The 20,687-nt window shown below is 39.6% G+C and overlaps 2 protein-coding genes across 3 annotated transcripts; one reads left to right on the top strand and one right to left on the bottom strand.

The window, feature by feature from the left end:
- The first annotated feature begins 519 nt into the window (after positions 1-519).
- On the top strand, positions 520-11,568 carry LOC102294989 (myosin heavy chain, fast skeletal muscle). Its single transcript, XM_005935001.2, has 41 exons — positions 520-611; positions 752-792; positions 1,353-1,574; positions 1,650-1,793; positions 1,896-2,052; positions 2,143-2,170; positions 2,251-2,362; positions 2,457-2,549; positions 2,632-2,695; positions 2,777-2,875; positions 2,956-3,059; positions 3,157-3,295; positions 3,424-3,542; positions 3,725-3,874; positions 3,966-4,136; positions 4,246-4,546; positions 4,657-4,721; positions 4,810-4,897; positions 5,000-5,117; positions 5,200-5,323; positions 5,916-6,052; positions 6,142-6,397; positions 6,496-6,738; positions 6,828-7,004; positions 7,096-7,241; positions 7,337-7,427; positions 7,534-7,923; positions 8,021-8,147; positions 8,259-8,377; positions 8,541-8,737; positions 8,819-9,002; positions 9,089-9,254; positions 9,338-9,462; positions 9,575-9,883; positions 9,974-10,177; positions 10,264-10,389; positions 10,472-10,642; positions 10,729-10,833; positions 10,959-11,054; positions 11,170-11,301; positions 11,470-11,568. Exons 3-41 carry the CDS (start codon positions 1,368-1,370, stop codon positions 11,488-11,490), a joined length of 5,805 nt encoding a protein of 1,934 aa, XP_005935063.1. The 5' UTR covers positions 520-611; positions 752-792; positions 1,353-1,367; the 3' UTR covers positions 11,491-11,568.
- Positions 4,009-20,533, bottom strand: syt19 (synaptotagmin XIX). Of its 2 annotated transcripts, none has more exons than XM_005935003.3 (9): positions 19,658-20,533; positions 18,029-18,263; positions 17,851-17,924; positions 16,688-16,807; positions 15,649-15,795; positions 15,343-15,489; positions 14,971-15,090; positions 13,971-14,082; positions 4,009-13,872 (listed from the first exon to the last, which is right to left on the bottom strand). In XM_005935003.3, the coding sequence occupies exons 2-9, from the start codon at positions 18,228-18,230 to the stop codon at positions 13,565-13,567; spliced, it is 1,230 nt and encodes a 409-aa protein (XP_005935065.1). In that variant the 5' UTR covers positions 18,231-18,263; positions 19,658-20,533; the 3' UTR covers positions 4,009-13,564. The 2 variants fall into 2 exon arrangements, with proteins under 2 accessions (XP_005935065.1, XP_014193176.1); XM_014337690.2 differs by having other exon boundaries at positions 15,649-15,834; positions 19,658-20,532.
- Positions 20,534-20,687: the final 154 nt, after the last annotated feature.

The raw sequence follows: 20,687 nt of genomic DNA on the forward strand, positions 1-20,687 counted from the left end.
CTGTTCAAGTCTATCTTCAAATATTATTAGAAAATACACTTGAAGTCTCTAAACACTGGAGTTGTGGTTACACTCATACACCGTCAGTGAAAAATGAGCCGCTTTGCAGCCTGTGCAGACAGCTGTTTTCATTAAAAGTTCAGCTGTAAGTAGATCTTCATCTGTGTGACACTGTCCTGAAAAATAAAGCTGAAATAAAACCTGTAGTGTAAAATATGGCAAAGGCAACCAGGGGGAATCATTGTTTTGGAGATGCTTCATAAAATAAATCAACTTCACAACTGCAACATGAAAAAACACAAAGCATTTTTTGGAATCCCCTTTTCTTTTGCACCTTGTTTCTTTAATGTGGACATGATACTTTGAATTGTTTTTAAGTGAGAAATCCTTTGCTTTCTTTAAAAATAGCTTTAAAGAATGCTTAGAAGTGAAAGCTGATGTACAGTATGTCCTTGCACTATGTTTCAGCGGATGTCTGCTCACTCTGGTATCAACACCACATTTGGCATTTCTCCCATATATAACTTTGTTGGGTAAGCATGCTGCATTGAATATAAGCAGTCCGCGAGAGCACATCACTCTGTGGTAGAAGAAGAAGACTTTTGCTTGTGGTAGGTTTGTCTTCTATCTGCTTTGGAACTGGTAGTATCTTCATTATTATTATAATAGTACTTAAATAAATACATTTATTTACTTTTTTAAAAACAAGTATTTTCCAAGTAATTGACAATATCTCATATGTGTTCAACAGGATTGTGCAATATAACATACTTTTGACAGAAACAGAGTCAGGTATGGACAACTTTTAACTATTTAAAATTGTCAGTATTTTATGTTTTATATTATTTGTCTTTGGGCAGCACGGTGGCACGGTGGTTAGCACTGTTGCCGCACAGCAAGAAGGTCCTGAGTTCAATTCCAACATCAGGCCGGGGTCTTTCTGTGTGGAGTTTGCATGTTCTCCCCGTGTTTGCGTGGGTTCTCTCCGGGTACTCCGGCTTCCTCCCACCGTCCAAAGACATGCAGCTTGTGGGGATAGGTTAATTGGAAAAAATCCAAATTGCCACTAGGTGTGAATGTGAGTGTGAATGGTTGTTTGTCCCTGTGTGTTGGCCCTGCGACAGACTGGCGTCTGGACTGGCCTGTCCAGGGTGTACCCGCCTCTCGCCCTATGACAGCTGGGATAGGCTCCAGCACCCCCCGCGACCCTGCAAAGGATAAGCGGAAGCGAATGGATGGATGGATGGATTATTTGTCTTTGATGTTAAGGTGTTAGCTGTCCACTCACAAGAACTCGACAATAACTGTAACATATTTGTCTAAGATTACACTTATTTGTCATAACATCATAGAAGTAAACCGCCACCATGAGTACGGACGCAGAGATGGCCGTTTATGGCAAAGCTGCCATATACCTCCGTAAGCCAGAGAAGGAGAGAATTGAGGCTCAGAACAAACCTTTTGATGCCAAGACTGCCTGCTATGTGACTGATGTCAAAGAGCTGTACTTGAAGGGTACTATCGTCAAGAAAGATGGTGCCAAAGTCACCGTCAAAGTCTTGGACACTCAGGAGGTCGGTATAATAAAGTTAGAGTTTACTGAGAGTCAGATGTGACAAATTCTCATCGTGATCAATGTGCTGTTGCAGGAGAGGACAGTCAAAGAAGAGGACGTCTCCCCAATGAACCCTCCCAAGTTCGACAAAATTGAGGACATGGCCATGATGACCCACCTCAATGAAGCCTCTGTGCTGTATAACCTCAAAGAGCGTTATGCAGCATGGATGATCTATGTGAGACTGTCTTCCTAAGAAGCAAAACTTTTAAAATTACTCTTCTAACAGCAACTGTTAATTAACATCCACTTTTTTAAAAATCTCTTTAACCACTTTTAGACCTACTCTGGGTTGTTCTGCGCCACAGTAAATCCCTACAAGTGGCTCCCAGTGTACGACTCTGAAGTCGTCGCTGCCTATAGAGGCAAGAAGCGTATGGAGGCTCCACCCCACATCTTCTCTGTCTCTGACAACGCTTATCAGTTCATGCTTACTGGTATGCCTTTAACTCAAAAATCAAATATTTAATCATATATATGGTGATAACTACAGAAATACATAGTGAACTCCTTTTTCATTTTAACAGATAGGGAGAACCAGTCTGTCTTGATCACGTAAGTGTCACATTGTTTGACTTTGTTTAAAATAGTTCAGCATTTCGAACAAACTCTTAAAAGTATTTGTCTACACCCAGTGGAGAATCTGGTGCCGGAAAGACTGTGAACACCAAGCGTGTCATCCAGTACTTTGCCACTATCTCAGTTGGTGGAGATAAGAAGAAGGACCAAACATCCGGCAAAATGCAGGTACACAAACGTGATAAGATTAGTAAAATCATTACAAAATATACTTCAGTAAGAAAAATAATTTTCTCATATATTTCTTAAACCTGGGTTTAAGGGGTCCCTGGAGGATCAGATTATTGCAGCCAATCCCTTGCTGGAGGCTTACGGTAACGCCAAAACTGTGAGGAATGACAACTCTTCTCGTTTTGTAAGTATGGAGTGATCTTTAGATAGGAGAAATAGTGTTATGATTGTTGCGTGGCTTTGACAGCTCCTTTTGTTCCAAACAGGGTAAATTCATCAGGATTCATTTTGGCACAACTGGCAAACTGGCTAGTGCTGATATTGAGACATGTAAGTGACAAATTCACAATGTGAGTAGTTCATCTGACTTTGGGACAAACTGTGACTTCAAAATTTGATCAAAATCTGCAGATCTGCTGGAGAAGTCTAGAGTGACATTCCAGCTTCCTGATGAGAGAGGTTACCACATCTTCTACCAGATGATGACAAACCACAAGCCAGAGCTGCTTGGTAAGCAGCAAAACCAAGTTGTTGCACAGTTCTCATTTTAAACAACTTATTAAACATTTATGTTTTATTCTTTTTTCCAGAAATAGCCCTCATTACAACCAACCCCTACGACTTCCCCATGTGCAGCATGGGTCAGATTACTGTGGCCAGCATTGATGACAAAGTTGAGCTGGAAGCAACAGATGTGAGTGAGATTTGATTTATAATTAAAATATCAATGATGTTTGTCTTTAAGAAAAAAAAGTGTTTATGCAGTGTTTTTTGTGGACACTTTTGAACAGAATGCTATTGACATCCTGGGCTTCAGTAATGAGGAGAAGATGAGCATCTACAAAATGACTGGTGCTGTGCTTCATCATGGTAACATGAAGTTCAAGCAGAAGCAGCGTGAGGAGCAAGCTGAGCCTGATGGCACAGAGGGTGAGTACTTAGTTAAAAAAAATACTTGTGAATAAGAGCAGTATGGTTGCCAATTAGACTAAAAAATCCTTGTCACATACTGTATAATGTATGTACTGTATAATAATGTTATAAATTGCTGTTTTCAGATGCTGACAAGGTTGCTTACTTGCTGGGTTTGAACTCTGCTGACATGCTGAAGGCTCTGTGCTATCCCAGAGTGAAGGTCGGAAATGAGTATGTCACCAAGGGACAGACTGTACCTCAGGTAAATGAGACAAACTGGTACAAAAAACATGCGCTGCTTAAATCAGAGCGTATTTGGATCAAATGAAACATAGTCATGTACCAGATTCAATAGATAATTATTTGCCAGGTATATGTTTGTTAAATATTTGGTCTTAAATGCATTTTGTGATTCAATCAAATTTTCCCTTTTTATTTTTTTAGGTGCTGAACTCTGTGACAGCCCTGGCCAAGTCCATCTATGAAAAGATGTTCTTGTGGATGGTCATCCGTATCAACCAGATGTTGGACACAAAGCAGCAAAGGAATTACTTCATTGGTGTCCTGGATATTGCTGGCTTTGAGATCTTTGATGTAAGCTTTATTGCTAACAAATGGGGAAACTCTACTTCAATTATAAGATCCCGCTTAGTGATTTTTTCCCTACCCTTTTCTCCCCTCACAGTTCAACACCTTGGAACAACTGTGCATTAACTTCACCAATGAGAAACTGCAACAGTTTTTCAACCACCACATGTTCGTCCTGGAGCAAGAGGAGTACAAGAAGGAGGGTATTATCTGGGAGTTCATTGACTTTGGCATGGACTTGGCTGCCTGCATTGAGCTTATTGAAAAGGTATACTTCAAGTTCATGTTTGAATCTTATATCTTTTTTATGTCAGTTTTGTTATAATAGAGGAAAAGTGCCACTTGGTGACATATCTCTTTTCTTTACCTTCATCAAGCCCATGGGCATCTTCTCCATCCTTGAAGAGGAGTGCATGTTCCCCAAGGCAACTGACACATCCTTCAAGAACAAACTATATGACCAGCATCTTGGCAAGTGCAAAGCATTTGAGAAGCCAAAACCTGCCAAGGGCAAGGCTGAGGCCCACTTCTCCCTGGTGCACTATGCTGGCACTGTGGACTACAACATCGGTGGCTGGCTGGATAAGAACAAGGACCCACTGAATGAGTCTGTGCTGCAACTTTACCAGAAGTCCTCAGTTAAACTGCTGAGTCTTCTGTATCCACCTGTAGTTGAAGGTATGATGTAACTGAAAACATACATTTTCCATATTCTACATGTTATTAAGTTTTGTTTGGTATTACGAGTCTCACAATGTTTTTAATTACAATTCACAAACAAAAAACAGAGACTGGCAAGAAGGGTGGCAAGAAGAAGGGTGGCTCCATGCAGACTGTGTCTTCACAGTTCAGGGTAAGGTTTGAGAAGTAAATTAAATGTAAAATAATACATTTTTTATTTTTACTTTTCATGACAAAAATGTACTTTTGTGTACCTACAGGAGAACTTGGGCAAGCTAATGACAAACCTGAGAAGCACCCATCCTCACTTTGTGCGTTGCCTGATCCCTAACGAGTCAAAGACTCCAGGTAACCCAACATAATTTGTGTGCCTACATGCACAGGTTTGGATTAGAAAACAGCAAATTAGTGTTTGTTCACAGTATGAACTCAAACATTTTTGTTCTACAGGTCTGATGGAGAACTTCTTGGTCATCCACCAGCTCAGGTGTAACGGTGTGCTGGAGGGTATCAGAATCTGCAGAAAAGGTTTCCCCAGCAGAATCCTCTATGGTGACTTCAAACAGAGGTGCAATTAATATCCTCGTGGACTTTTGATTCAAAATATGATAAGAAAATGCTGACACTGACAAATCACTCTCTCACAAAAGATACAAGGTACTGAATGCCAGCGTCATCCCTGAGGGCCAGTTCATTGACAACAAGAAGGCTGCAGAGAAACTGCTTGGATCAATTGATGTTGATCACGACCAGTACAGATTTGGACACACTAAGGTAAACAACCTGATTGAATTACTATAGATCCATGCATGAATATAAAATTACTTTTTTAATTTTTAAAAATCTGTCTGCTTAAAACAATTACTTTTGGACAAAACTGAAGGAAGTAAGGTCAGTGAACTGGATGAAAACTGAAAAGAAGCTCAAGTAAAACATCAACAAGTTTCCATCCCCAAATTTCAATAGCCCTGAATTTATTATCATAGTTACACATGAAGATCAAATCAAAATTTTCCTATTTTTTCTCAAAGTACATTTAATCAACTATTTGACACATTTATCGTTATGTTTTCTTTTTTGTTTTAAAAATTCTTATTATTTTATGTGGCTCATTTGACATAAATTATGCTACTTTGTGCACACATGAGATATTGTATGGTAGACAATAAACCAACTCCCATATGTAATGCAGACGTGTCTACACAGGAGGCACAAGGTTTCTCAAATAGCATGTCATTAGTTTAGCAAGCCTTTCACTGTGTACGTTCATAAAATTCCCCAAACCTGATGTAGATTTACATTTACTTTCTGAATCATTTCTAATTGAACGCTTACTATAATATAATTCTCTCTTGTGATCATTTAGGTGTTCTTCAAGGCTGGTCTCCTGGGTACCCTTGAGGAGATGAGAGATGAAAAGTTGGCAGCTCTGGTCACCATGACTCAGGCTGTCTGCCGTGGTTTCCTCATGAGAAAGGAGTATGTCAAAATGACGGAGAGGAGGTATGTTGAACACAGCAATTAAGAGCAATGAGCCAGAATAAAAACAGTGAAAAATAACTTTGTCAATAATGGAAATCTCTTGTGCACAGGGAGTCCATCTTCACCATCCAGTACAACATCCGCTCATTCATGAATGTCAAACACTGGCCATGGATGAAGGTGTACTACAAGATCAAGCCTCTGCTCAAGAGTGCTGAAACTGAGAAGGAGCTGCAGCAGATGAAGGAGAATTATGAGAAGATGAAAACAGATCTGGCTGCTGCCCTGGCCAAGAAGAAGGAACTAGAGGAGAAGATGGTGTCCCTTCTGCAGGAGAAGAACGATCTGCAGCTCCAAGTGGCATCTGTAAGTAGATATCAAGAGAAGCTGTGCCCTTTTATTTTGTTACCATAAAATGTTAACAATGTTAACGTGTTCATGTGTGTTCTTCCAATGCAAACTAGGAATCAGAGAATCTCTCAGATGCTGAGGAGAGATGTGAGGGACTTATCAAGAGCAAGATTCAGCTGGAGGCAAAACTCAAAGAGGTAACTGAGAGACTGGAGGATGAAGAAGAAATCAATGCCGAGCTCACTGGCAAGAAGAGAAAGCTGGAGGATGAATGCTCTGAGCTCAAGAAAGATATCGATGACCTGGAGCTTACCTTGGCTAAAGTAGAGAAGGAGAAACATGCCACTGAGAACAAGGTTTGACATTTGGATTATACCTAGCAGATTAAACAACATGTATACAACAATACAGTCACATGTTAATAACACTGTAATTGCAAATGTAGGTGAAGAATCTGACTGAAGAGATGGCTTCTCAAGATGAGAGCATCGCTAAGCTGACTAAGGAGAAGAAAGCTCTTCAGGAGGCTCATCAGCAGACTCTTGATGACCTCCAGTCTGAGGAAGACAAAGTCAACACTCTGACCAAGTCCAAGACCAAGCTTGAGCAGCAAGTTGATGATGTAAGTTGAAAATGTCACAGGTGATGGCAAAACAGAGAGAAAAGAAACCTCTTCTTGAACAAGAGAATAACAAAGTCATGTCATTGTGCAGCTTGAGGGTTCTCTGGAACAAGAGAAGAAGCTTCGTATGGACCTTGAGAGAGCCAAGAGGAAGCTGGAGGGTGATCTGAAGCTAGCCCAGGAATCCATTATGGATCTTGAGAATGACAAGCAGCAGTCTGATGAGAAACTGAAAAAGTACTTTCATTTTTTCCCCCTTTATGACAAGCATCCTTCTAAGGATTGGACATAATATGTACATTTATTAATTATGCAACTTATTATTTTCACAGGAAAGACTTTGAAATCAGTCAGCTCCTTAGCAAGATTGAGGATGAGCAGTCAATGGGTGCCCAGCTTCAGAAGAAGATCAAGGAGCTTCAGGTAGATGATACATGATGTTACATCAAATGATAGTCCATACATATTTTCTGCGTTGTACTTTAAATTTGAAAGTTTACTCAAAGGAGACACACATCTAATCCAACAGGCTCGTATTGAAGAGCTGGAGGAGGAGATTGAGGCTGAACGTGCTGCTCGCGCCAAGGTTGAGAAGCAGAGAGCTGACCTCTCCAGGGAACTTGAAGAGATCAGTGAAAGGCTGGAGGAAGCAGGTGGTGCAACTGCTGCTCAGATTGAGATGAACAAGAAGCGTGAAGCTGAGTTCCAGAAGCTCCGTCGTGACCTGGAGGAGTCTACTCTGCAGCATGAAGCCACCGCTGCTGCTCTGCGCAAGAAGCAGGCTGACAGCGTTGCTGAGCTGGGAGAGCAGATCGACAACCTCCAACGTGTCAAGCAGAAGCTTGAGAAGGAAAAGAGTGAATACAAGATGGAGATTGACGACCTGTCCAGCAACATGGAAGCTGTCGCTAAAGCAAAGGTAAACAACAAAATTCATTTATTTTAATACTTAAATCACCAGCAAATAGTGATGACATAAAATCTTGTCACTGATGAATCTTTTTCTCCCTCTCTAGGGAAATCTTGAAAAGATGTGCCGTACTCTTGAGGACCAACTTAGTGAACTGAAGGCCAAAAACGATGAAAATGTCCGTCAGATCAATGATTTGGGTGCACAGAGAGCACGTCTGCTCACGGAAAATGGTTTGTATAAGACAACATGCAGTGATCCGAACTTAGTCCTTTATAGTGATCTTCTGTTTTCGATAGAAAAACTGAACACAAACTAAAGTTTGATGACTATTTTTACACAAGGTGAGTTCAGCCGCCAGATTGAAGAGAAAGAAGCTCTCGTCTCTCAGCTGACCAGAGGCAAACAGGCCTTCACACAGCAGATTGAGGAGCTGAAGAGACACATTGAAGAGGAGATTAAGGTAAGAAACACTTCAATGGAGGCTGGTATGGCTTACCAGACAGAGCAGGTGATCCCTATGCTGTAAGGCCCAAGTTTGAATCCATCATAAATGGTAAAAGTGCGTATAGTTTTTTGTTGGTAATTCCGACATTTTGCTCATGCAATGATGTGTCTTACACCAGGCCAAGAATGCCCTTGCCCATGCACTGCAGTCAGCTCGCCACGACTGTGACCTGCTGAGGGAACAGTTTGAAGAGGAGCAGGAGGCCAAGGCTGAGCTGCAGCGTTCAATGTCCAAGGCCAACAGTGAGGTGGCTCAGTGGAGAAGCAAATATGAAACTGATGCTATCCAGCGCACTGAGGAGCTTGAGGAAGCCAAGTGAGTATTTAGTTAGTAAGAATGTGAGCAAAAAACAAGTAAAACAATAAGCTTTTACTGAAACAATGTTTTTTCATAAAGGAAAAAGCTGGCCCAGCGCCTTCAGGAGGCAGAGGAGCAGATCGAGGCTGTTAACTCCAAGTGTGCTTCTCTGGAGAAGACCAAACAGAGGCTCCAGAGTGAAGTGGAGGACCTCATGATTGATGTGGAGAGAGCTAATGGCCTGGCCGCTAACCTGGACAAGAAGCAGAGGAACTTTGACAAGGTACCATCATTTACTTTGCTTGAACAAGACACATACTCATGGTTTCTCTTAGTATGGGTGAATAACTGCATCGAATGTATATATAGGTGTTGGCAGAGTGGAAACAGAAGTATGAGGAGGGTCAGGCAGAGGTGGAAGGAGCTCAGAAGGAGGCTCGTTCTCTCAGCACTGAACTGTTCAAGATGAAGAACTCCTATGAGGAAGCCTTGGATCAGCTGGAGACCATGAAGCGTGAAAACAAGAACCTGCAACGTGAGTTTCTACTATGCTGTGCAAGTAACGTGTGTTCATTTTTAATGTCTTAAGACTAAACAATATCACACATGCCTCTGCAGAGGAGATCTCCGATCTGACTGAACAGATTGGTGAGACTGGAAAGAGCATTCATGAGCTGGAGAAGGCCAAGAAGCAGGTGGAGACAGAGAAGTCTGAGATCCAGACAGCTCTTGAAGAGGCTGAGGTAAATCTTTGTCTGAGGAGCTCCTCTGAAAATAAATATTCAGTTATACAGAAGTAAAATCTACAAATGCAGAGATGAATATCTTTTCATATTCATTCTTTCATATGATTAGGGAACTCTGGAGCATGAAGAGTCTAAGATCCTGCGTGTTCAGCTGGAGCTCAACCAGGTCAAAGGTGAAGTAGACAGGAAGCTGGCAGAGAAAGATGAAGAGATTGAGCAGATCAAGAGGAACAGCCAGAGAGTGACTGACTCCATGCAGAGCACTCTGGATTCTGAGGTCAGGAGCAGGAATGATGCCCTGAGAATCAAGAAGAAGATGGAGGGTGATCTGAATGAGATGGAGATTCAGCTGAGCCATGCTAATCGCCAGGCTGCTGAGTCCCAGAAACAGCTGAGAAATGTCCAGGCACAGCTGAAGGTATGATAGAGCACATAGCTGTTGTACACATTCTGTGTAAGTACATTTTTTTATTCATGTGAATATAATTTTGATATTCTTTTTTACTAGGATGCACAATTGCACCTGGATGATGCTGTCAGGTCTCAGGATGACCTCAAGGAACAAGCTGCTATGGTGGAGCGCAGGAACGGTCTCATGGTAGCTGAAATTGAGGAGCTTAGAGCTGCTCTGGAACAGACAGAGAGAAGCCGCAAAATCGCTGAGCAGGAGCTGGTGGACGCCAGTGAGCGTGTTGGTCTGCTGCACTCTCAGGTGAACATTTTTGAAGAGACACTTTAATTGTTTCTTTAGACAAACTTAAAATGAACATCCTAAAATGTAAACTTTCCATGTCTTAGAACACAAGCCTTCTGAATACCAAGAAGAAGCTTGAGGCTGACCTGGTTCAGATCCAGAGTGAAGTGGATGACACTGTTCAGGAAGCAAGAAATGCAGAGGAGAAGGCCAAGAAGGCCATCACTGATGTAGGTTTATACACATGTCCACTACGACGGTACAACTCAGCTTTGTCTTCATCACTCTGTTAATTGAGGTCATGTTTTCTAGGCTGCTGTGATGGCTGAGGAGCTGAAGAAGGAGCAGGACACTAGCGCTCACCTGGAGAGGATGAAGAAGAACCTTGAGGCTGCTGTTAAGGACCTGCAGCACCGCCTGGATGAGGCTGAGAATCTGGCTATGAAGGGTGGCAAGAAACAGCTCCAGAAACTTGAGTCCAGGGTAAGAAGAATGTGCAGCTGAAAAATATGTGTGAAAACACACATATATAAACCATGGATTTTAAAAGTTTGCTCAAATTTCTGAAGGTGCGTGAGCTGGAGGCTGAGGTTGAAGCTGAGCAGAGGCGTGGTGCAGATGCTGTTAAGGGTGTCCGTAAATATGAGAGGAGAGTGAAGGAGCTCACCTATCAGGTAAAGCACATTAACATTTTACATCCACCCATTCTGTTCCACTTATCCTTATCAGGGTCGCGGGGGGCTGGAGCCTATTCCAGCAACCAGTGGATCACATTTTTAAAATGTGTTTTCTTTTATAGACTGAGGAGGACAAGAAGAACATTAACAGGCTGCAGGATCTGGTTGACAAGCTGCAGCTCAAGGTGAAGGCCTACAAGAGGCAGGCTGAGGAAGCGGTAAGGACCACACAGAAAAAAACCCCCCTCAACTCTATGTCAGATTTTAGTTTTGTGCAAACAAACTGTCATCGTTTTGGACACTAAGAAATTTTGACTTATTACAATGTTACAGGAGGAGCAGGCCAATGTCCATCTGTCCAAGTACAGGAAGATCCAGCATGAGCTTGAGGAGGCCGAGGAACGTGCCGATATTGCCGAGTCCCAGGTCAACAAGCTGAGAGCTAAGAGCCGCGACTCTGGCAAGGTAAATGTACACACACTTTAGATTTTGCACAAAGTTATAAGAAGAAATATCCCAATTCTGCTTCGAATTTCATAAAATTGGCTACAGACAATAATTTGATTTGTTTTCACTGAATGCTCCGTTTTTATACACACTGACCCATATGTACTGTTTTCTTTTGTTCTACAGGGAAAAGATGCAGCTGAGTAAAGCACACGTGTGAACTGTGCATTTCTAATCATATAATATGATGTGAAATACACTCCAATAAAATATTTTTTATCACAATTTCCTGTCTGTGATATTTTCATAGTAATAAACAAGAGAGTAAACATGACACACGGGTAATCTAAGTGCTAATGAATCTTTACTGAGGTATCCTGCATTCAGTTATTAATTTAGGCATGAATACATAGAAGTATATCTCAATTAACATCTTAGGACTTTGAGCACAAACAACTCAGAGCGAAGATACTCCAGAGGGACTCGTGAATGTAGATAAGAAGTTAGAGACAGTGGTTTGGGAGGGAAAAAACAATCACAATAACCTGCACTTAAATAATCAACATGAACATAAATAAATAGGTAATATTTATAACTTCATTCAAAATGCATTCTTGTGTATTTTAAGCTTTCTTTGTAATCCAGTGCTCTAGCTTGAAAAACATACCCCACATAATCCATTTCAAATTCAGCTACAGAATGTGTGCAGTGAAAAAAAGTGACACACTGAGTTTGAGAAGAATGTTTAACAAAGAGCTTATTTTACTCATTGGATCACATTTTAAAAAGAGCCTGGCTTTCTGCATAACAATCATAATGAGGATTCAAAACTAATCGTTGCTGTTCGTGAAGCACATGCTAGCTGAATGAGACTGGCATAGCTAAAATAAAAGCAATACAACACTGTACCTGTAGATTACTCACCTGACCATGGGTTTTTGCTCTTTGCTGTGTGGATATTCTCCCTGGTTTCCTAAACCTTTGTCCAATCATGCTCAGCTCATTTCTGGCTTCTTTTTCTTTTCTCATTAATGGATTGGCTGATAAAGCATCCTGCCTGACAGCCTAAAAAAGGAGACTTAAAAGCAGAAGCAAGTCTTTTAAAACATGTATTCAAAGTTGTTGTTGTTTTTTTGTTTTTTTTAAATTCTTCATTTTTGATAACTTCAATTATTGGGATTAGTCAACTGGAAAATTCAAAGAAATTATGATGGTGCTGATATTCCATGTGTGGCTTTGTCACTTCCACTTAATCACCTTATTTCAAAGGTACATATTCTATACTTTTTAATTCTTTTTAAAATTTGCGGTAATTACTTTAATTTTGTTCTGTCCAGTCACTTTATTTTGCTATTTTGTAAACTTTTCATTAATGTATGTTTTTATTTCATACTTAAATTGTAACTGTAAATGTAATTAGTATTTCTCACACTTTGTCTTCGCACACAGTCGCCCGCTTGTGTTCAATTTATCACACATGCGCACAAAATGGCGCACTCTAGCCACAGAGCAGGGTGAGGACATGTTGATTATCAGGAGAAAAAGTCAACATACTTGTAATTTTAGTGCTTTTAAGCACTTATTATTTAAATTATTCAGTTGCGCTGGACCCTTCATATAAAAAGAGTGATATGCAGAACACTCTTTTATCGCAGCACTGCCATTCTGCTAAAAATGATATCACGTTAATCATGGCTTAATACTCCAATAACATTATTGTGACCGTTACCAAATGATGGAATTTATTAAGGATTCATAGGAAGTTTTAAACAACTGCATTCTATCTTGTGAAGTTAATGTCTCATATATTACATTTCATAGAATAAATTGTGGATTAAAAGATACACATTGTATAAAAAATAAAAAAAAGCAACTAATCATCATAACTGTGGCATTCATTATTTTTTCGAGTCCTCTCGTACTGATCTAGGTACACGCTAATTACATGTAGATAGCAACAAGTACAGTTTCTGCTTTAGCAACCAAAATAAACATTTGAACCAACAGTTCGTCAATAATGCCTCTCATAAACTGAGTAATGAGAGTAATGTTAGTGTGGCATTGAGAAAGTGGAGCATTGTTACAAACATCACGTTTACCGTTGAGTAGCAGTAAGTACGGAGAGTAATAAAGTTTTGTGTCACTGTGAGATCAGGAGGACAAGCATGTCTGGTCTTTACCTCAGCAAGTGCAGATGCCTGAACAGTCTGATACACATGCTTTCAGGGTAAAAACATACAAATACAACACTCCATGATGATAGCGGTGGTTCTGCTGTGTTTCAGATCAGTAGGCCATGCCACTTTGCTACTGGCTGACGTACTGAGCGCATCATCAAAGTCCAGTGCTCATCTTCTGAACTCTTCTCCTTCCCCACACTCAGCTGTCCGATCAGCTGTTTGGCTGATTTGCTTGTTGGGCGAGTTTCATATATAGAGACCAAAATTTTACACCGCTCCAGATGAACCTCTGGCAAGGAGAACAAGAGGACCTCATTGAAAACAGTCACCAGGCACCGAGCCACTGTAGAGCTTTTCTGGTACTTTAGCTTGAACTGATTGCACTGGACGCTGATCCTGGCATACAGGGCTGTGCAACACACACATACACAGATTACATGAATTTATAACCGTATGTGCATCAAAGATGGCGTCTTTTTTGTGTGAAGGTGTCTTTTTTTAATTTACCTGCATTTGGGGATATCTCAGAAAGGACAGTTTTGACCTTTAGCAGGCCAACCTCCAGCCTCTGAGACGTGGGAAGAAATTTCAGGGACAAAAGCACCTCTCCAACAAGATCCTTTGGAGAACGCATCAGTATAATGTACATTTATGCACAGTTTAAAGTGATATAGTTGCAGGCACAAACATAAATGACAGTATTCAGCAGGGCTAAAAATCACCACATAAGCACAAAATGTATTAAATGGCCACAGTCATAACTCAAAAGTATAACATCTTTTTCTTTTGTTTGATCTTAAATTAAAGAGGCAAAGGTCATCCTGTGGTTTCAGTTGCACTAGTGTTACAAATATATTTTTCTTTTCTTTGAGCAATTAAAAAAATATTACATGAATTATTATTGCCCCAATATAATAATTCATTATTATAGTAAGATAGATGCATAGACGGATGCCATGTTCAGTTATTGAAATATCATTGACAATAATGATGGCACCATACGATCCACAAATTACACAAACCAGTAAAAGTTAAACTAAATTTTCTGTGGAAAATAAAATTCTAGCTACACAAATGCACTTTTGGGTTCACCTGTGCAATTTCTAAATTACTCCTAATATTTTGCCTCACTCGTGGTACATTAATGCTGTGGACAAAATATTAGGCATAGGTACTATAAACACTAACAAAAATTATTGCTTTTCTGAAAATGGAACAATTTTTGTGTGGACTATGAAGAAGGATTATATAGTTATAACAATGTACTCTATTATATTTTTACTATCATCTGTCACGTCTGTAAATGTCTGTTTAATTATTTCCATTTACACAATGAATATTAGCTTTCATTTTTATTATTATGGCTAAATATAGTTATTATATAGTTTTATAATCATATTGACATACTCTGTATTTCACCTTTACATAACATCAACTACTTGAGATGCTACTGAAAGCCAGTCCTGCGTGCATGCTGTGTGTTGTGTGTGTGCGCCCCCTGCAGTACCTTCTGGGGTATCTTTAGATCCTCCTGTAGTTCCAGAGGGTAGGAGATGTTGAGCTGTCCTAAAGGAACCCTCACATCTCCTAACACTGTGTTTCTGGAGAATTTATCAAAGTCTCTTACCTGAGATGCATACAGACACCAAATGATTTACACCACAACAGATAAAAACATTTATCATTCATACTTTTTTCTCTCAGCAAGTGAAAAGAGACTAAAGTACTGTAACATAGCTGTAGTGCTTATGGCTTTAAATTCTCTGGCCCTTGAAATGTGATAGCTAACATGCAAACTGCATGCACGATGTAGTACAAGCAATACCGTTTGAGTCCTGAACAAATATGTTTTAAGAATGAGAGATATGTAGTGCAGAACCTCCATCCTTAGGTTGATGTGATGAAGCTTTTCCTCTTGTAAAACACAGCTGAACTGGTCTCCAAATAAAGGGTTACAGCTGCCTTTCACAATGCGAGTACGCCACTCCTGCAGTACTGTCCACAGAACAGGCGACAAGCCTTCCCCCTAAGAGGATCACACCAGTAATTTATGACACCTTTGTCTTTAGTACAGAGATGCTGTGCTGAATGAAAACTCAAAGACAGCGTGGATTGTATTTTTTAAATATGTATCAAGAAAAGGAAGAAAATAAGTTCACGGAAAATAATAATACGACAAACTTACCTCTTCATCTTTAAAGCCCTCGACTTCTACAGCCTCTGATCCAGCCCACATGAGCAGTATTTTAACAAATAGTTGGAGGGTTCGGCTCTCACTCTGTTCCAAAAGCCCCTCCACCTGCAGCACGGTGACCACCAGACGTGACTGCATCTGATCATAGTAGACGGAGAATCGTAATGATCCATCCACCTGGTACGGGAGGATATGTTAGGAAAGACCCAAAGACTGTAGTTGATTTTGCCTGAAACTGTGTCATCATCAGTCATTTACTGTTAATCTTATTTTGTGAGGATTGATGGGACATTTTTTTAATGATGTTTAAATTTCTGTTACATACTCAAATAGGAAAAGAATTAGGAAAAGAATGTAAAATTAAATTCTGCCTGCTTATCTTTTAGTCACCCTGATTCATCCTGAATATCTAAACAGATGCCAGAAGGATTTACAGGACATTTAGCTCAGAGATCTTTGGTTGACAGAAGATGAATCCTAATGACTGTGGTGAGGTGCTTCTACAGCCAGAGAAATGAGTCTACACATGTATCTGTGAGCATAATTTTAATTCATGCAAAAGTGCAAGGGTATCTGTATGCATACTTACACTGCATTTTTTAACTTGTCTCTCTATAAACTCACTCTTGGCGCCACCATGTGGTTATGTTTATGGTTTACTAGTAAGAGAGCAGCTTGTAGCGTTTACCTAAACGTTGGCATCTCTATTTAATGATAGGAAAATCTCAATTTTACACCACTTAATTAATCTGACAGCTTTATTTAGCAGACTTTAAATAAAAAAAAGTGATACATTCATAACATATTTTAAAAAGCTGTGCATAATTGGTGCTCATTGCCAGATGTTGCTGGTGTTGTTTTATGAATCTTTAAGTTTTGGATCTTTAAATAACTGTAGAAACACCAACAGAGCAACACCGCACTAAATGAATATACTTCCTGTTTTGTCTCTCATTAATAATTTCACTGGACCTTGGGTTTCTGTCTGTCCAAAATAAAATATATAAACTGGATAAAATACCAGTTTTACCTTTTGAATAGTTGCCTGCTCTTCTTTGTCTCCAGCTGCCTCGGTGGATGCTAAGGAGGGAAACGAGGGCTGAGACAGGTAGCGACTCAGTCTGTGGGCCTCTGTGCTGACATCCTCCAGCTGCAGGCACACACAAATGGGCACTATTTACCCAGGAATTAAGAAAGAAAGCAGGCTAGTTGTATAAGCCTTTATAACACAGAGCACAATTAATTTTTAAGCCTCTACTCTTTAAAGACTCACATCTATCGAGGAAATACTTAGATATTTCACATGTACACGCTGTCATGATGGATCTGGTTTCATGTACATAGCAGTCAAGGGTATTAATTTTTAGCTGTCCTTAGACTAGAGTCCTTCACTTGCATCATAGTTGTTATTGCCTGCTCTATCACAAAGGTGCTCAAGGTGATTTAGATGTAGTAGCTTCAGCTTGTAATACTACATTAAAATGCTGCCTACATTCAGGTTTACATCTGTGGTCCTCAATTTTCATCATTCTTAATTTAGCTATCATTTGCCGTTGTTCTAACACTCTACATGGAAGTTTTTACACTCAGCAGAACTTTTCCTGACACAGGTCAGTCATGTGGTATGAAGCAAACAGCAGACTATCCAAATAAACTGCCCGACTTCTCAAACACATCCACACAAACACCCCACCCAGCCTGTGGTTTACTTATCTGCCTTCTGTCTGACAGTCCTCTAAAACAGTCCTTAGTAGAGTTACATGCTAAATGCTGACTTCTGTGGTACAAAATATATTAAAACTCTTAATTGTGTGGTATTTATATCATCCTGTTTTACTAATTTCCTACTGAAAATTCTCACGTTTAAGTAAATTGGCATTACCTGATCACACCGTGAATCTACAATTTTCAGAAAAATTCACTTCATTTTTTTTAAGCAGTCCTAAATATTTCCTGCATTTCTCACCAATTCTGTTCCAGAATCTTAACATGTAACTCAATAACTGTGTCCAAAAGAAATTAGCAGCAATATATTACATTTCAGAGATTCACCTTGTTCAGATGCACAAATCCCAAGTATCAACTGAAAGACAGCAGATTCCTCGAAGCAGGATTTTCTCTTAACCTGGTTTATACAGTCTGGTCAAGACCATGTGCACATTAGTGCTCAATTGTGAAAACGTTTCCTCTTACTTTGGTACTTGGAGCTCCTGAGTAGTTTCCTGTTGTCGTTGGCCCTTCGTCTGAATACAGCAAATCATTATGCCCTATCGCAGAAAACAGACACAACCATACATTTAATAATTTGTGTCACAGTCCCTCTGGCTTGTCAATATGCACTACACTGAGTATTACTGTAATTCCTACTCACCTGCATCTTGCTGGGTGTATGTAGTGTATTTCTCTGTGCAGAATCTGTAGATCTGCCAGGCTAAGATGCCCAGAGCCAGCAGTAGGAGAATGATGGAGATACCCAGAATGCAGTATTTGACCACATCAGAAAATGGCATTCTCAGCTCTCCAGCTTTTGAAAACAGCTCCATAGGAGCTGGGTAGTCTATAAGAGTCACCATGGCTTTCTGCGGCCATGTGGTCTGCACGTACCTCTGCAATACAGGAACACAGAGCATGTGAGGACCATAGCTGGGTGGATTAAAGGACCTGCTAATAGCAGGTATGTAATGTAATGTATTTAAAAAAAATATACAGTGCTTAAAAAAATTATTAGACTACTATCCATGTAATGCCACAGTGAATTAAACTAACATTAATGTTTAATCCATCAGCACTATAATCAAAATTATTATTGTTGTTGTTATCCACAAGTTTTCAAATTTGCTGTTACAAAAAAGCTGGAAAAAATAGTAAAGCATGTTGCTTTTTAAAAAAAAATTAAGATTCCAACAATACAGTGTTTTTGATGTTAACCAACAGTGGAATTTACAAAAATATTCAGCACTGATTTTGAAATGATCATCTAGTTAGGAAGAATCAATTAATCTCGATTAATCTATTACAGTTTCAGATCGCATGTGTATGACAATATAAAGTTTGAAGATGTTACTTGGACACTTGGAAACTGGATTTAAAAAAAAAATCTATTCTCATATTTTTAGACTAATAGCTAATAATACATATCAACACATTATTAAAATATAGCAAAGGACACTCAGTGACAGATCATTGACCAATAATTAAAATCTCGGCTGGTCTTTTGGTCATTGGTCTTTTTCGCTGAAAACCTTTTAGTAAAAGTAAAAAAAAACAAACCCATTAACTGCACTCTCCTCAAAGAGAAAATCAAACAAGCATTGCAGGGAAAAACAATGTTCTAGTTGTTGGTGACTGTTGTTATAACTTGGCCTAACTAATTGAATCCACAGTCCAGTTTTGAGGCACGGAACTTGGATTGAATGCACATAATATATAATAATAAAGCACAAATGAGTCTAGACATATATCAGCTTAACTACTGTTTTCCTTCATGTTGAATGTAGTAAAGCAGAGCCTGATGAACATTTTTCTACAACTTTCTTAGTATGAAAGTATGAAAAAAATATCATTTTTCTTCTAAAGCTGTTATATACAGTTAGTGGCATTAACAAAGTTGTACACCTGTACCTTTACCAAAAATTCCAGACATGTGCACACTAAATACCTACCAAATGTCCAAACGCCCTGGTATTATCTGAGCGTTCCCTCAGGTGAAGAAAAACAGTACAGCTGTATCTCTTTTCTAAAAAATGCTTAACTCCTATCAGAAATAGTTTCGTCAAAGAGCACTGGACCTGCTCTGTGCAACACAACAGAAAAAGTAGTACCTAATGTTTCTTTTAAGACAAAGTAAAAATCTAAGGCAATTATACAATGTGTTGCTAGGTCACAGAATTTAAAAGGACAGGTAAAAGGTAAAAACAGACATACACTTCACTACTGCACAGACCTTTTGTTGCTGCTTGAATCGTGGCTAAAATTGCTTTAAGGACAGTTAAATATTTACCTGTGATAAGTTAAAAACTGAGGTCTCCTTTTTCTTCTTTCCTTTTCCTGTGCTATAAATCCATTGTGTGAGCACTTACATCTCCACAGAAACAAAAGAACTTCTCTGCAAAGAGAAATTCAAACTAGTACCTTATCATGTAACTGTTGCTCCTACTTTGGTCACTCTACACTCACACACTCACACACAGACACACACACGCGCACACACACAGACACACACCCTCCCTCTCTCTCTCTCTTTCACCAAACACATGACTATCAACACACCATTCTGGGCAGACTGGTTTGATTAGATACGAATTACTTTTCAGAGAGCTTAGCTCAGTGTGACCTGATCCCAACCTCTCTTCTTCATAAAGATTCCTCTGCAGGCCTGTTAACTGAATGTTCAGGTTAGATACTTCAGAAGTGAATTATTGAAACTTGGAAAATAAGCATTTTCTAAGTTGCATGTTCAGTTACAGCTCTGCTTTATCATCTCTGTGGCCAAGCTGGCTGCAGATACAGGTGTTATAAAATGACAGTGGTAACGTACTTTCAACAGCTTAAAGGTCAGCCAGGATCATGCCCTGTTTGTCTTAAAACACTTCCCTTGAAATTGTCTTGCTGAATGGTCACCTAATATGTTGCAGGACTGCTTGCTGACAGCAAGGCCTGCAAATGGGAAAAGGAAATGTATGTAAAAATTGGCCTATCAAGTAACACTTAAGACAGGTAAAGTGTTTTTAGAAAAATGAGAAAGAAAACCTTGATGACTAAGCTTTCTCATTTCCTTGTCACTCTCAGAATTAACATTGCTTTTATTTTGCAACTTTTTAAAACCCAGTCAAAGAACTGCTTCATGAAACTTACACTGAAACTTAAAACGTCACACAGGGAACTTCATATTACATGACCATTGCATTGTGGGCATGAGTCATGAGTTTTCTTTTTCAACACTGTGATATGGATGAAAGGTGTCTTCTGATCAAAGTGCAAAACAATGGAGGCACAGTTTGGTTTTGGGTTAAGACTCTCACAGAAGTGAT

The sequence above is a fragment of the Haplochromis burtoni genome, unplaced genomic scaffold (assembly GCF_018398535.1).
Source record: "Haplochromis burtoni strain Fernald_Lab_line unplaced genomic scaffold, NCSU_Asbu1 Contig_188, whole genome shotgun sequence".
Taxonomy (NCBI): domain Eukaryota; kingdom Metazoa; phylum Chordata; class Actinopteri; order Cichliformes; family Cichlidae; genus Haplochromis; species Haplochromis burtoni.

Excerpts from the sequence above, each read along its gene's own strand:
- LOC102294989 (XM_005935001.2), top strand. The coding sequence starts at position 1,368 with ATGAGTACGGACGCAGAGATGGCCGTTTATGGCAAAGCTGCCATATAC. Across the intron at positions 5,324-5,915 it reads ACAGATTTGGACACACTAAG|GTGTTCTTCAAGGCTGGTCT; the intron begins GTAAACAACCTG and ends GTGATCATTTAG. Across the intron at positions 10,178-10,263 it reads TTGGTCTGCTGCACTCTCAG|AACACAAGCCTTCTGAATAC; the intron begins GTGAACATTTTT and ends TCCATGTCTTAG.
- syt19 (XM_014337690.2), bottom strand. The coding sequence starts at position 18,230 with ATGGTGACTCTTATAGACTACCCAGCTCCTATGGAGCTGTTTTCAAAA. Across the intron at positions 16,808-17,850 it reads CAGGAGCTCCAAGTACCAAA|CTGGAGGATGTCAGCACAGA; the intron begins GTAAGAGGAAAC and ends GTGTGCCTGCAG. Across the intron at positions 13,873-13,970 it reads TGAGATATCCCCAAATGCAG|CCCTGTATGCCAGGATCAGC; the intron begins GTAAATTAAAAA and ends TGTGTTGCACAG.